Below are 14,242 nucleotides of genomic sequence, written 5' to 3'. Positions count from 1 at the left end.
TAAACTTAGTGATCTTGGGTATAGCAAGCCCTGAACTTCATTGAACACAATCCTCAACGAACAGGCTTCCTAGGGTTCTTTTTACAGAAAGCTGCCGTCTCCAAATGCTACAAATATTATTTCAAATAGGATAGCCATTATCCATAAAAAGATAATCAGACACACAAGAACACTGACACGATGAATGAAAACCAGCAAAAACAACAGACAATATCACAGGTACAATTACTGTAATGATCAGACACAAACTATAAGGCAACCAGGCTTGTCGTGTTTAAGTGAACATCTTAACGTAGTAACCATAGAAACATTGTGAAGGATTCTGACGTGAGAAAAGATTGGGTATATTAGGAGATCAAAACCGAGGTCCAGTTGGCTAGACTGTAGAGCCACTATGGGCTCTCCTGCGTGACACAGGGCCTCAAAGGTAGCCCTTAAGTTCGTCCTTAACCCTGGTCCCTCTCCTGATCAACCACCTCCCATGGCTCCCTCTTGCCCATGGATAAAATCCGTGCTTGGGCTCCTGAAGAACCCACAACCAACCTGGGATCCTGTGGTCAGCTGGAGAGGCAGGCAGGGTCCTCAACTCAGACACCAGACCCCTCCACCCAGCCACGCCCACTCAGCCAGGCCCCAAGCGCCCCCTGCTGGCTTTCGGGGAGGCTGGGGCAAAGGTGACAGGACAGTTTTGTTTGTTTGTTTGTTTGTTTCCTGGGAACCTGCAAAGGGAGGTGTGTGGGTTCAGGGTGGATCCCAGGCCAGGCGACAGAGGGTCACTGAGGGCCCGCGCTCAGCGGCTCCACGCGCAGCCAAAGTCCGCCCTCGGCGCGCAGGATCAGCTCCGGCTTCCTGCGCGGCTCCGCGTCGTCAGGCAGGATGCGGAAGCGCAGCAGCGTGAGTGCCAGGACCACCTTCATCTCGTTCATGGCGAAGGTCTGCCCGATGCAGTTCCTGCGGGCGGGAGGGCATAGGGGACTGTGCCGGGACCTGGCCCGGGACCTGGCCGGGACCGCCATTCCCACCCGCAGGGACAGAGAAGGGAGCTAAGCATGCCTGGGCCCCCACGTGGCCTGGCAGTATCTACTGACGCCCACTACCTACAACCCATCCGCCTCTCAGACACCCGCTGGCTTCACCTGGGTCCCGCTGAGAAGGGAATAAAAGCCAGAGGTGACCTCTTCTGCGGGGTTTTTGGGTCGAAGCGGAAGGGGTTGTATACCTAGGAGCAGAGAGAAGTGTGGCTGCTGTGTGGACTTTTTCAGGACATCCAGACACCCCCCAGAAAAAAAAATGTGGATACAATGGAGGAGGAGTATCTTATTTGGGGGGTCAGGATCCCTACCCCCTCACCAGGTCCCTGAAAAAAGAATGAGGAAGGCAGCACCTCAGGGTCCAGCCAGACTGATGGGTTGTGATGAATCCCAAAGATGCTGATGGCACAGACGTTTCCTATCAGGGAATAAGGAGTGGTCAGGACGAGGTTCCTGCTGATGGGACCAGCACCCTCCTCCTCTTGTCATTGCCAGCACCTTTGGGGACGACCCGGCCATCAGGAAGCAAGATGTCTTGGGTACAGCAGCGGGAGATGACGGTGACTGGGGGGTGTAACCGCAGACTCTCTTTGATGCACATGGTCAGGAAAGGCAATTTGGTCAGGTCGTCCCTAAGGAACCCAACAGTTATTCAGGGAGCAAAAGCAGAGACACCCCTAGTCCTCCTTCTGCCCCAGGAAATCCTCTCCCCACCTTGCTCTGACCCTCACTCCCATAACAAAATAAATTCCAGATGGACTACAAATATAAATATTAGAAAGTCAAAATCACGAAAATTACTAGAAGAAAATGTCGGCTGGTATTTTTAGCATTTTTGAGCAACACACAACACTCCCAGGGTATCCTTAAAAGTGTTAATACATTTGCATAAAAAAAGCTTCTTAAATTATATATTTGGCTTAAAAAGAAAAAAAAACTCTATGATGGACTTATAAGGTTATTTGAATAAATAAGACCCACTCCACACTTAACGTGGGATGACCTCATATAAAGTTACCAATTCTTTATTAATTAATCAATATATCTAATATAATCCAATAAAAATCTACTTGTGGCTCTTTTTTGGAACTCGGTTATCTTATTCAATTTTAAAGAAAGTTCAAGACTAGGTAAATTTAATGTAAATAATCAAAGAAAGAGAACTCTACCAGATATTAAGGCCTATTTCAAAAGTATAGTAATAAAAAGAAAAACTAGTGTAGTACTTTTGAAAGAACAGGAAAATGGACCCATGGAATGGAATAGAGAGCTCGGAGACTGCTCATGAATAGCTGAAAATTTAGCATCTGGTAAAGGAGGCCCCTCAAACCTCTAGGCAATAAATAGTTTAATAGAAGGTGCTCAGACAACTGGCAACGTGGAAACAAAAAGAACTAGAATCTCACCTACTCCCTTTACAGGGTGATGGGTGTGTTAACTAACCTTATTGTACTCATTTCACAATATATACATATATTAAATCATCATGTCATGTACCTTAAACTTATACAGTGTTATATGTCCATTATATCTCAATAAAGCTGGGAGAAAAAAAAAAGACGGGCTGATATTCATTGTAAACCATTTTGTACTATTTGAATTTTTACCAAGTGCGTAATTTTTTGAAGTTGAGAAGAAAACATTTCTCCACCCCACAGGACTGCTATGGTGAGCAAACCCTTGAAATTGAGGGCACAACCTCTAAGATGTTTGTCTACTCCAACATCTCCTTTCCATCCTTCAGCTTTTGGCCCAGAATCTGCCCCCTCAGGCCCTCAGCCCCTAGCTCATCCCCTCCTGTTTGCCCCTATAGCTGTAGAAAGATCTTTCTAATAGCCATATCTGACCTGTCTCCCCTCTGTTTAAACATCTCCCATGACTCCCCATTGCCCTGTGTTAGCCATGGATCTCCCTTCAAGAAAGAATCTACTGTATAGCTGCAAGGAGAAAAGTTAACTGACAGCCTCTAGCTATAGGGTCTCCAGGTTCTGCAGCTGCATTAAAGCCAAGGCCACACTTACTTGGGCAGGCCCTAGCCAATGACTGAGCCCCAGCCAACTGCCTGACCATTGCTGCCCAGGGTGAGACCCCTAATGGCAACATCCCTACCAGCTTTTACCTTTTGCCCAAAATCAAGTTCCCAAAAGACTTGAAGTAACACCTTTGGAAACTCTTCACATGGTTTCCAAAGCATTCCAAGAGGGGCTTCTATTACGAGCTCAGCCTCATTGGGAGCCCCTCTTCACACTGTAAATTTCACAAGGATCCAGCCACCTTTACTTCCCCCCAAACATGCCAGGCTCACTTCTGCCTGGCCTTTGCATAAGCTATCCCCCTGGCCAGGAGCATTGTCTACTACCCACACCCCATGTGGTGAATTTGTATTTGCTGTCTAACTACCCAATCTCGCCCCAGGAGGACTCAGGTGGGACTGGACACTGAATTGGGAAGTGGCTGGCAGTGCAGATGTGTTTACTGAATGAAGAGATGGATGATTTTTTTTTTTACCCCCAAAGATCTCTTGGGAATCCCGGGAATAGACTATTAGGTGGGAATTAGAGAAAATTTAAGGGGAGTAGGTGTCTTTAGGGGGAAAAAAAATTGCAACTTCAGGCAGAAACACGAGGGAGGGGAGAAGTTCATTTACTGAACACATGCTGGGTGGCATCCGTCACACACGTTGTCGCAATTCTCCAAGCAGCCCTGTGGGTAAGAGATTCGCACACTCGTGCTCCAATTTCCAGGAAATTGATTCAGAAAAGGAAATTGATTTTCAGGAAAGGAAATTGATTTTATTAAAGTCACATGGCAAGTTAGTGGGGCAATAAATGTGGACACTCAGATCTTTCTGTCCCCAAAGGTGGCAAACTTTCCCTTGCTGTCCAGGCTGGATATTGGACCCTGCCTCTGCTCTGCTTCCATTCCCACTAAACGGGATGACTGAATCAACCAAAAGATCTTCCCTCTTTCTCACCTTGGGAGCAGAGCCAATGAAAGGAGTTCGGGAACGAGCTGTGAGAACCTGCACTCACCATTCAATCTCCTTAGGCTCGCGGTCCTTCAGGAGCTCTTTCACCTCTTGCCGGCAACATTCCTGGTATTCTGGGTGCCTTGCAAGGTTGTACAGGATCCAGGAGAGGCCACTGGCCGTGGTGTCATGGCCTGCGAGGCAGCCAAACTTGTGTCTCTGGGCTGCTTCAGCACCAGAGGGTGGCCCACCCACCAAGTCCCTGGGATAGAGAGACCCCACCTCCTCTATGGTCTCACACTGGGGCCCTCACCTTCAAACATGAAAGTATCAGCCTCGGCTCGAATGTCCTCATCTGAGAGTTCCTTCCCATCTTCATCCTTGAGAAAAGGCAAGACACCTCTAATCACACCAGCTCTGAGAACACCTGTGTCTAACCTAAAGCAGCCCCTAAAGCTCCATCGTCCAAACAGGATCCCTCCTTTTTCATCTCCAGAGCTCACCTCACATGCTTCCTCCCTGGACTCCTGCCTCCTGTTTACTCCTTTCAGGCAGCCTTCTACACAGTCACATCTACAGCTTATTTCTGACCTGTTCCCCCCTCCCTCTGTATCAAGTCCAAGATCTTCGATCAGATATTTAAAGCCAAGGTCCATTCTACCTCTTGAATTCAGATTCCAGAGAAGCCTACCTTTGCCAGCAGGAGTACATCAATGAAGTCCAAAGTCTTGGCCTTAGCCTTGGCCTTGAGGAAGTCATGGGAACCTTGACTAATGAGGATGTGACGTCGTTCCTGGATGATGGCGTCTGTGAAGTTGTGCACCAGGTGGCAAGCCCTGCGAAAGCGCCACCCATCAAGGGTAAGGTAATACAGGAAATCTGTGTGCAGGAAGGTCTGTTTGGCTCGTTTCATCACGAGGGCACTAAGTTCCAAGATGGCAGTGATATAATCACTGGGCTTCCTGCGGGGCCAGGCCAGAGAGAGGAAGCAGCTTAACACACGTGAAACCCTGGGAGGCCCTCCCAGCCAGCACCCAGGACCACATTCCATCTGGAAAAGGGTGCCCTACTAACATACTTTCATCTCTATGAGCTGCCTTATGTATTAGATCCCAGGACAGAGCTTAGGAATCATGGTCATCTCTTCTCTCTCCTATGTAATATCTGGCCCTGCCCATTTTTTCTTGGTTACTCTCAAATTTGTCCCATTTTCTCCACCAAGATTAGTCCTCCTTCTATCTGTGCTTTCCTTGCATCCTGTGTCTATACAACAGTTGTTCATCTCTAGAATTGGATGTCTAAGCTCAGCTTTGCCCACAACCCTTATCTGCTCACCTTTCATAGCTCCCAAGAAACCGCAGAATAAGTTTATACTCTTTTGTCTAACTTTTGAATGTCCTTAAGATCCAGCCCCTACCAAGCCCTCCAACCTTATTTCCAAGATGATTTCCTCTCTGTTGCACACACTCTAGTCATCCTAGTCTCCTGGCATTTATCAATCATTTCTACCCACCTGAAAAGATTGCTCTTTCTCTTTCCCCTTTCTTTTACTTCAATGTCCAGCTCACCCCACCTCCTCCAGGAAGGCACTTCTGTGTCCTGGTCAGTCCTCCCTCCATCTGCTCCCTTGGGTCTATGGCTCATGTTCCTAGGCTCTGGGCAGAGACTCACGCCTGGCAATTGCTGTCAAAACTGAAGATGCATTTCTGCAAACTGTCCAGGGTCATGAGACTGATGTGTTCAAATATGTCCAGACGGGCACTGCCCTCTGAAGCCAGGTGCTGCCACTTGGCCTGGACAGAGAAAAGGGCAGAGCTGAGGCTGGGAACTGCCTCCCTGGAACCCCTCTAAACTCCTAACCACCTGGATGGACTGCCCCAGACCCAGCTTCTTGGTCCTCTGCCCCAGGCACTCCTCCCCAGGGAGGAACAGGCTTGAGTTGAAGTGTAAGCTGTTACTCTTAAGACATGAAGACCCCATGGCCTGAGTCAGGAGACCTGGGTTCAAGGTCCAGCTCTGCCTCTTATGCTCTGTGTGCTCTTGGTCAATTCACTGCCCTCCTCTGGGCTCCACCTGTCAAATCTTCAGTAACAGTTAAGATGACCTCCTTCGGTGTTAGGTAAACCAGGTTAGAATCCCTGATCCACCATTCATAACTCGCTTACTAGCTATGTGAACTTGGGCTAGTTCCCTAATCTCTCTGATGTTCTATTTCATCATTTGTAAAGTGGCAATAATCATCATCTTTATTCCATGAGGCTGTTAAAATTAAATTAGACAACATATGCCATAGAATTGGCACATTGTTTCTGGAATACAGTAAGTGCTAAGTAGCTGTTAGCTATCATCACCATCTTCATTACTATCATAGAGGTAGGTTATATAAAAATGTCCATATTTCTTTGTCCCTCCCTATATCCTCATCCTTTATGATGAAACTCTGCAGCTTTTCCGTTAGGAGGTAGAACCTCTTTCTCCACTTCTTGAATCCAATCTGGATGTGGGATTTGCTTCAGCCAATAGAAGATGGAAATGATAATGTACTAATTTTGAAACTAGGCTTCAAGAGGCACTGCATGTTCTGCTCATTCTCCTGGAACATAGTTTCCTCCATGCAAATAAGCCTAGCCTAGCTTACTAGAAAATGAAAGGCAAATACAGGAGTCCAGTTATCCCACCAAGGCTGACCTAGACAAGCTAACAGCTAGTAGTAGAGCCCCAAACATATGACAGAGCTGAGCCTGTATAAGCAGAACTGTCTACTGAACTCAGCCATGCACACACACATTGAATGATTCCAGCCAAGAACTCCTCGACTGACCCAAAATCTCACGAGCAACAACAAACACTAATTTTTTCAAGCTCATGAGTTTTAAGGTCTTGTGTTATGCGGAAAGAGCTACTATTCACTCTTCATCATTACGATCTTGAATTTAGAGAGCTTCAGTGAGCAGACTAGAAATTAAAGCCTTCTGAACATCTACTAGTGCCAGGAACATGATCCCTTAACATCATCTTGATCACCTTTTAAAAAAGATTATTATCTCAGTTTTACAGATGAGGAAACTAAGGCTTGGAGAGGAAAAGCAATGGGCCCAAAGCCATCCAACAGAGCCAAGAATCCAGACAATATGTGTCTGAAACCACTCTCCCTTTCCCAAGGTTCCAGCTGGGATACTGGGTTCAAGGAACTCACATGCATGATGTCTGCACTCTTGTTGAAAATCTTCGTATATGGCTTCAAGATTTCAAAGTGGAAAGCGGGTGTCAGCAAGTGGCGGTGGTGGCTCCACTTGTCACCAGCACTTAGCAGAAGTCCATCCCCTAGTAGAGGCAGCCATGGGGAGTGGGCAAGGGCAGTAACTTACCCTGGCCCTAAAGGTTTTCCCCAACCCCATTTACCCACAGTTACTCACCCAGCCAGGGCTTCATGAAGTCGTAGAAAGACATATTCTTGGGTGTGACGGTGGCTGACATGGATGAGGACCATCAGAGATAATGGAGAGGGGAAGGGGTGGAACTTTTGGTGGGGAGAGGTGGCTCCTAGCCAGGGATTTGCATTCCCCCTCCAAACCCAGCATAGTGGGAATGGCATAAGGGCAGAGGAAACAGGGAAGAGAGGGGAGGCAAGGGGGGACCAGACCAGGCTACAGCACAGAGCAGAACAAAGGAAGAGCCCACAGACACACTCTGACATACTTAGACACACCCCAACATGGCAAAACATGCCAAGCATGCCCTAACATGGCTCCTACATGGTCCAACATGTTCGACACACCTGAGCACAGCCAGAGCTTTACAAAATGCATTTACAGGGACCTAGGACACCTTGTCTGCCACAGCACTCTTCGACATCTCCTGGGACATCTGACATGGCCCCAGCATGACACAACAGGCATGACACACCCTGACATGACACTGCATGCTCTAACATGGACCCAAAGACAATTTGACACAACCTCAGTGTGGATCCTAAACAAGAATTAAATATGGTCCCATTGATGTCTCTCAAACACAGCTTAGGTGTGACCCAAACTTCCTCAGTATTCTCCTGCACCCAATACTCAGCATAAAGTGCTTAGGTCAGGGGTTTCTCTGTCCTTAAAGAGATCAGAGGATGCTGCCTCCCCACTGGATGCTGAGTTTCATCCACCATGAAGAGCTGCTGCTGCTCCCTCTAGACCAGCTCCCCAGAGCCAACTAGACACAGTTAACCAAGTTGGAGTCTGGTGGATCTTCTTCCACAATACTTTTGCCATCTTCTCACCCCAAATCACCTTCTAGCTTAGGGTATCTCCCATCAGAGGCAGCTAAGGAAGCTGAGAACATACAGAACAAAGAGGAAAGCTTCAGCATGCTCTGTGGCCTTGAGAAGTCACTATGCCTCACTGAGTTTCAGTTTCCTCACTCAGGAAATGCCCTCCTAGAAGGATGCTGGTAGATAGATGTCTGGTATCTGCCTGTACAGTATCCATCCCCTTCTCCTGGGAAGAACACCTGACTCTGCCATCACTCTCAATCCACATAATTAGGAGGGTAGCCATGCCAACTCATCTTCTACTAAAAAGCTAAGTATATGATCTGGAGCTTTAGCAATCAAGTTGCAGTGATTAGATGAGGAATTGGTCTCTATGATCCAGGCCAGTCCAATTTAAGGAATCTTGCAATTTTTCCTGGGTCTGTGGGGAATGAGCTCACTTTTCCATGGGGGTTGATCTCTGGGACTGATCTTTACCAGCCTGAGAATGAAGCCAGCACAGAGGAACACAGAATTAAGAGATAATGACAGATTTCCAACGGCATTATTGGGACACCTTGATGTAGCCATGTCTGAAGACAAACGCCCTAAGCTTTTCAGTCAATAAATTTCCTTTCTTTACTTGGACAAACAATGTTGAGTTTCCACCACTCAAAACTAAAAGAGACTTTGGCAACCATAGAGAGCCAGGGACCTTCCCAGAGTCACCCAGCAAGTTTGTGTCACAGCCATGGTCTTTGTCAATGTCACCTGGTCAACCTGGTCTGTCCAGGGGTGGGAAGGGCTAGAAGCAGGGTCAGGGAAGAGGCTGGGGTTAGGGGCTCCTGTGAGAGGTACCTGGTGCCTGGAGCAGAGGTGCAACAAACTGAGGGTGGACGAACCGTAGGACAGGGTAGAAAGGCCCAATCCACCAGAGGTGGACATCGCGGAAGCAGTGACCCAGGTCCTCCAGCAGACGCAAGCCCTCCTCATTGGTCTTCATCTGGGGATAGGTGGGAATGAGACCAGGCATTATTGGGACAGAGAGCCTCAGATGCTACAACTGCCCATTGTACCCCCATACCCACCATACTCTACTCACCCCATTCACTCCTTCCGTCTGAATTATTGGTCTACACCTGTCTCCATCTCACTAAATCAGCTTCTCTCTGCTGTTCTGTTTTTATGTATGTGTCTATCGATGTGCCTCTCCCTGTCCCTTCACTCTCTTTATTTCTCTGTTTCCTTAGATAATAGATGAATAAAAAGATTGATGATTATGACAATGATGATGATGATGACGATGACGACAATGATGATAATAGATAGATGATAGATAGATAGGTAGGTAGGTAGGTAGATAGATAGATAGATAGATAGATAGATAGATAGACAGACAGACAGATAGTTGATGAATAGAAAGGCCCATTCCTTTCTATCCATCAACTATCCTTTCTATCCATAGCCAGCACCTGGCTATGAGCAGCGAGAAGGAATTCAGTGCAGCTAGAGTAAAATGGGTGAGGAACAGAGGAAAGGTGGAGAGGAGAGCAGATATAGCAAGGCATCAAGACTGGGTAGAGGCGAGGGATTTATTCTGAGGGTGCTGGGGAGCCATGGAGGGGGTGGATAGGGGAAATAGATGGGGAGTTAGAGAGATGGACAGAGAAATGCAGGCAGAAAAAGAGAGAGATACAGAGAAAGAGTGAAGGAGAGACAGAGAGGTCACACAGAGAGACAGATAAACCGAGGGAGTAGAAGAAATGAATACATACACAGATACACATATATCTATCTCGTGTGTGTGTGTGTGTGTGTGTGTATGTATGTATGTATCCATTCACCTATCATCTGTCTATTCATCCATCATCTCTCATAGTACATTCTATCTGTCCTGAACTTTGAACATGTGCATCGATCATGCCATTTACAAATGAGAAACTGAAGCTACATCTCCCAAAAGGGGAAAGAGGGCAGGTGACCTCCTGGCTAGGTGTCCTCTTCAGTCCCTCAGGATGCCCCATCAGGGCCTGACAAATACCCCCAGATGCTCCAGGAAGGTAAAATAAGTTTTCACTTTGTGACCTGCTCCCTGCTCTCCAAGGACCCTGAGAAACAAGATGAGGTCACTCCAGGGAAGGAGAGTGACTCAGCTGAGGTCACACAGCAAGAAGAACTGGAAAAGCGTGACCAAGGCCAGCCTCTATGACCAAGCCCTCAGAGGGGGAGTCAGAACTCCTGTAACTTCATAACATTCCTGCTGCCTCCAGGGTTCGCTGAGACCATTCCAAGACCCAATCTCAGGCAACCTTCTGGATGAGCTTGGGACATCCTGTTCTGTGATGAGCTGGTCTGGGCAAGGGGAGAGGAGGAGCTGGTTGCTCATCCCTTTGGCCTTAGAACATGGCCTCCACCACACATCATCAAATATTTATTAAGTATCTACTTATGTCAGCCCCTGTGGCACAGGCACTATAGATATTGTGTCTCCTCCCCAGTGCTACCATCTAGTAGGAGAGATAAATGATAAACAAATAATTAGACAACTAACAGTTTAAGCGTGAGCAGGGCCAAGTCAGGTCAAGGTCTGGGGATCAAATACTGCTTCCAGAAGAAAGTTACATTTGAGCTGAAAACTGGAGGATGAGGATGAATCAATGAGGTAACCAAAGGAAGAGAAGCACTTCCAGTTGAAAGAGTAGCATGAGCAAAGGCCCCAGGGTGGGGAGGACTTACCTTATTGAGGAGATGAAATGAGAGCTCAAAATATCTGGGGTATGGATGGGGCTGGCGAGGGTGGCAGACCTGGCCAGACAACCTTTAGTCTTTATCTTCAGAACAATGGGCAGTCATCGAGCTTTTTTTAGCCAAGAAGATGTGTGATTTAAACTAAATTTTAGAAAAATATCGCCACAGGTAAAGAGAGAGAGGATTATTGAGAACAAGAGCCACAATGAAGAGATCAGAGAGGGAGCTGAAAGAGGCTTCCAGAGAAAGACAAAGGAGGATGGAGCCAAGGCAGGCAGGAGGAGGCAGAGAGCGGATGGACTGAGGAGAGACTGTGGAGGCGGCATGGCCAGATGTGATGAAGGACCAAATGTGCAAGTGAGAGAAGAGGGGGACCAGGACAGATTAGGCTAAGAGCAGGAACAGGATTGGGGATGGAGTTATAAGCTCAGATTCTGACTTGGTGAAATAAGGTATTTTTGAGACTCCAATGTGAGGAGGGGAGGAAGGAGCTAAATGCATGGCCTCGGACTCAGGAGAATTGTGAACTTGGAATTCACTTATGGAGGGAATTGATAGTCCACTCAGGAGCTGGAGCCCTGGGTAAGGAGGTGGCCTTGGGAAAGAGAGAGAGGAAGGAGGGGTCAGGACCCTGGGGAAAACCCACATGGAAAGGCAGGGTGAAGGAAGAGCCAAGACTGGAGACAGAGGAGCCACAGGGAGGTAGAGAAAGACTGGCAGGGTGTTGGCAGGGTCCTGAAACCAAGTGAAAAAGGAGGGAGAACAGGGTGGTCAGCAGGGGAGTTGCTGAGAGGTGAACGAGGTGAGATTTAGAGACCTGGAAGTCACGGTCATCTCACAGGAGCATGATGGGGGTGAGTCAGACTAAAGCAGGTGAGGGTCAATTGGTAAAATGGAGGCAACAAGTGAAGACAAGTCGTTGTCCACGAGTAGACAAGAAGTTTGGTGCAGAATGAGGTGCATTGGAGGTGGGTGGGTGGAGATTTACCTATCACCCTCTGTTTTGTTTCATGACTTTCTCAATCATCATCATGGAGAACAGATCAGAGGACATGGTGATTGAGCTCAGACAGGCAAACGTTTTCCAAAGGGCCATGAAGGAAATCTCATTTGGGAAGAGACTTCAGCCCATGTACGAAGGATGGAATCAAAGCTAAACGTATCCGAAGAGGTGGAGTCAGAAGGAAGCTGTTGGACTGGGACGTAGAAGGGACCAGACATCCTGGGAGAAAAAGAAGAAAGAAACTGGAAGGAAGAGGGGCTTCTGGTCAGAGGAAGAGGGGCTTCTGGTCAGAGCATGCAACACTCAGATCGATGTCTTTGGAGGTAGCGACAAAGACAAAGTGTGATTGTGGCAATAGGGGGCAGGCACAGCATGGACAAAGAGCCTCTGGGGATGAGGCTAGGATGGGGGTGGGGGAGGGCAGGAGCTCCCTCCTAGGAAGTTTGGCCACAAGGGCAGAGGCTAGAGTGAAAGGGGAAGGGGTCAACTTTTATCTAAGTTGGACAGTGGGACCCACTGATATGTCTGGGGGTGTGGAAAGCAAGATAAACAAAGAAAGGAATGTGCCCAAGGAAAGGGAGGAGAAAGAGAGACTGGCTACACCTCTCCTCCAGCTCAGCTGTACCCCGTTGGGGGAAGGGACAGTGGTGATCAGTTAATTCCTTTGGGGAACGCTGAGGTCCAGAGAGGAACAGACACTGGTCTGAGGCCAACAGAGACAGGCCACCAGGGGACCTGGCTTTGTGCAGCGCACCCTGTGAAACCCTCGGAGGTGCACTGATGGGGGCAAGACAGGCAGGAACATGACCCAAAGCAGGCTTGGGGTGAGGAAGGGTAAGAACAAGAAAGGTTTGGGGGCTTGGAGAGCACAGAGGAGAGGAACAAACTTGGTGAGAGAGTAAGGAAAGGGGGCGCCCCGGTTTCCCTGATGTGCTAGGCCCCAGCCGAAGCCCTGAGACCCATTCCCAATCCCTTCGGGAGCCCAGCCACCTGATACCCCGGACTCTTCCTGCTGCCCACACTCACCTGGCCCAGGTGACCCCAAAACCAGTGTCGCTTCGGGGGCTGTGGGAAACATCGGAGGCGGCAGCAGTTGTCATAGAAGGCATAGGCCCGGGCCAGGAAGCGGGCCAGGAGCCAGGAGGCCCCCACCAGCAGCAGGAGCAGCCACGGGGAGGCTGCCGGGGGCCCAAGTCCCAGCCAGGACAGGCTCAGCTGTAGCATTCTGCAGGGCAGACTGAGGGTGAGCTCCTGAGGCCAAGGATGGAGTGGCGATGGGGGGCTCGGAGGCAGAGATGGCGGCAGCTTACAGACAGAGAGAGAGGGCCAAGAGTGTGAGGGACAGGGACGGGAGTGGCAGGGATGGTGAGTGCTAGGGGCAGGGAGGGCTCAGAGATAGGCAAATGCAGGTTCAGGAAGGACAGGAGACCCAAGAAAATACAGAGGAAGAGAGACAGAGGGAGAGACGGGGAGAGAGAGCAACAGAGAGACGGAAAGTGAGAGCGACAGAGACGGAAGGAGAAGAGAGAGAGACAGAGAGAGAAGAAGGGAGAAAGAGAAAGACGAATGAAGAACCTCTGAAACTGCATCAGAGGGAGGTTGCCAGAGGCTCCGGTTACAAGGAAACCACCATCCCCTGGGCCAGCCCACTCCTCAGAGCCACCCCGCCTTGGGCAGTGCCTCCCCCACCCTGAACCAGGACCCTCAGTCCCGCCAGCCCCAGCCTGGCACCTTCTGCCTGGAGCAGCTCCTTCCACACAGCCTCCTCACTCTCTTCCTGGAAGGTCTTCTTGCCAGGCCGACCTGTGAACTGGGCGAGGCGGGGCTTGACTGAATCAGCCAATCCCCAAATGAACTCAAGGCCACTTCCTCCGCTTTGGCGGTGGCCCAAACCTTGAAGCCAGAGCCAGCTGGATCCAGAGAGGAACCAGCTCAGAGTTACACAATGTGGACACTGGATCTTCAGGACTCAGCACCTCCCGTGTGGGGTGGGGTCAAACTGGGAGGAAAGCAAAGGTGACTCTAGGCCCCCAATTTTACTGTCTCCCCTACTCTCCCAATGCCAGGGTGTAGCAGGTAAAAGCTTGATCTTGACTGTTGCCAGGTGAGCCTTGTTCCAAACATTTCCCAGGCTCTTTTTCATGCTGGGCCCAGAATCAGCTCAGAATTATGAAAATCAGAAATAAAAGCTTCTGGCAGTTGGCATCCAGGGTGCACAGCCTGACAAGAGTTCAAGTCTTACTTCCAAACAGCCC

General features: G+C 48.9%; 1 protein-coding gene across 5 annotated transcripts; it reads right to left on the bottom strand.

The window, feature by feature from the left end:
- Nucleotides 1-211: 211 nt before the first annotated feature.
- Nucleotides 212-13,803, bottom strand: LOC120606484 (cytochrome P450 4F6-like). 5 transcript variants are annotated; one of them, XM_039867688.1, is made up of 13 exons: nt 13,719-13,803; nt 13,014-13,212; nt 9,095-9,239; nt 7,416-7,469; nt 7,196-7,323; nt 5,671-5,792; nt 4,691-4,961; nt 4,313-4,379; nt 4,064-4,193; nt 1,530-1,663; nt 1,351-1,449; nt 1,137-1,219; nt 212-951 (listed from the first exon to the last, which is right to left on the bottom strand). In XM_039867688.1, exons 2-13 carry the CDS (start codon nt 13,209-13,211, stop codon nt 868-870), a joined length of 1,515 nt encoding a protein of 504 aa, XP_039723622.1. In that variant the 5' UTR covers nt 13,212; nt 13,719-13,803; the 3' UTR covers nt 212-867. The 5 variants fall into 5 exon arrangements, with proteins under 5 accessions (XP_039723622.1, XP_039723620.1, XP_039723623.1 ...); XM_039867686.1 differs by having other exon boundaries at nt 1,385-1,449; XM_039867687.1 differs by having other exon boundaries at nt 774-951; nt 1,385-1,449; nt 13,014-13,292; nt 13,719-13,780.
- Between the last annotated feature and the right edge of the window lie 439 nt (nt 13,804-14,242).

Source organism: Pteropus medius, unplaced genomic scaffold (genome assembly GCF_902729225.1).
Source record: "Pteropus medius unplaced genomic scaffold, Ma_sr-lr_union100, whole genome shotgun sequence".
Lineage (NCBI taxonomy): Eukaryota > Metazoa > Chordata > Mammalia > Chiroptera > Pteropodidae > Pteropus > Pteropus medius.
The sequence above is the reverse complement of the archived record's forward strand: the minus strand, read 5'-3'. Positions and strand labels throughout refer to the sequence as shown.

Excerpts from the sequence above, each read along its gene's own strand:
- LOC120606484 (XM_039867686.1), bottom strand. The coding sequence starts at position 13,211 with ATGCTACAGCTGAGCCTGTCCTGGCTGGGACTTGGGCCCCCGGCAGCC. Across the intron at positions 9,240-13,013 it reads TTTGGGGTCACCTGGGCCAG|ATGAAGACCAATGAGGAGGG; the intron begins GTGAGTGTGGGC and ends ACCTATCCCCAG. Across the intron at positions 1,450-1,529 it reads TGGCCGGGTCGTCCCCAAAG|GAAACGTCTGTGCCATCAGC; the intron begins GTGCTGGCAATG and ends ATTCCCTGATAG.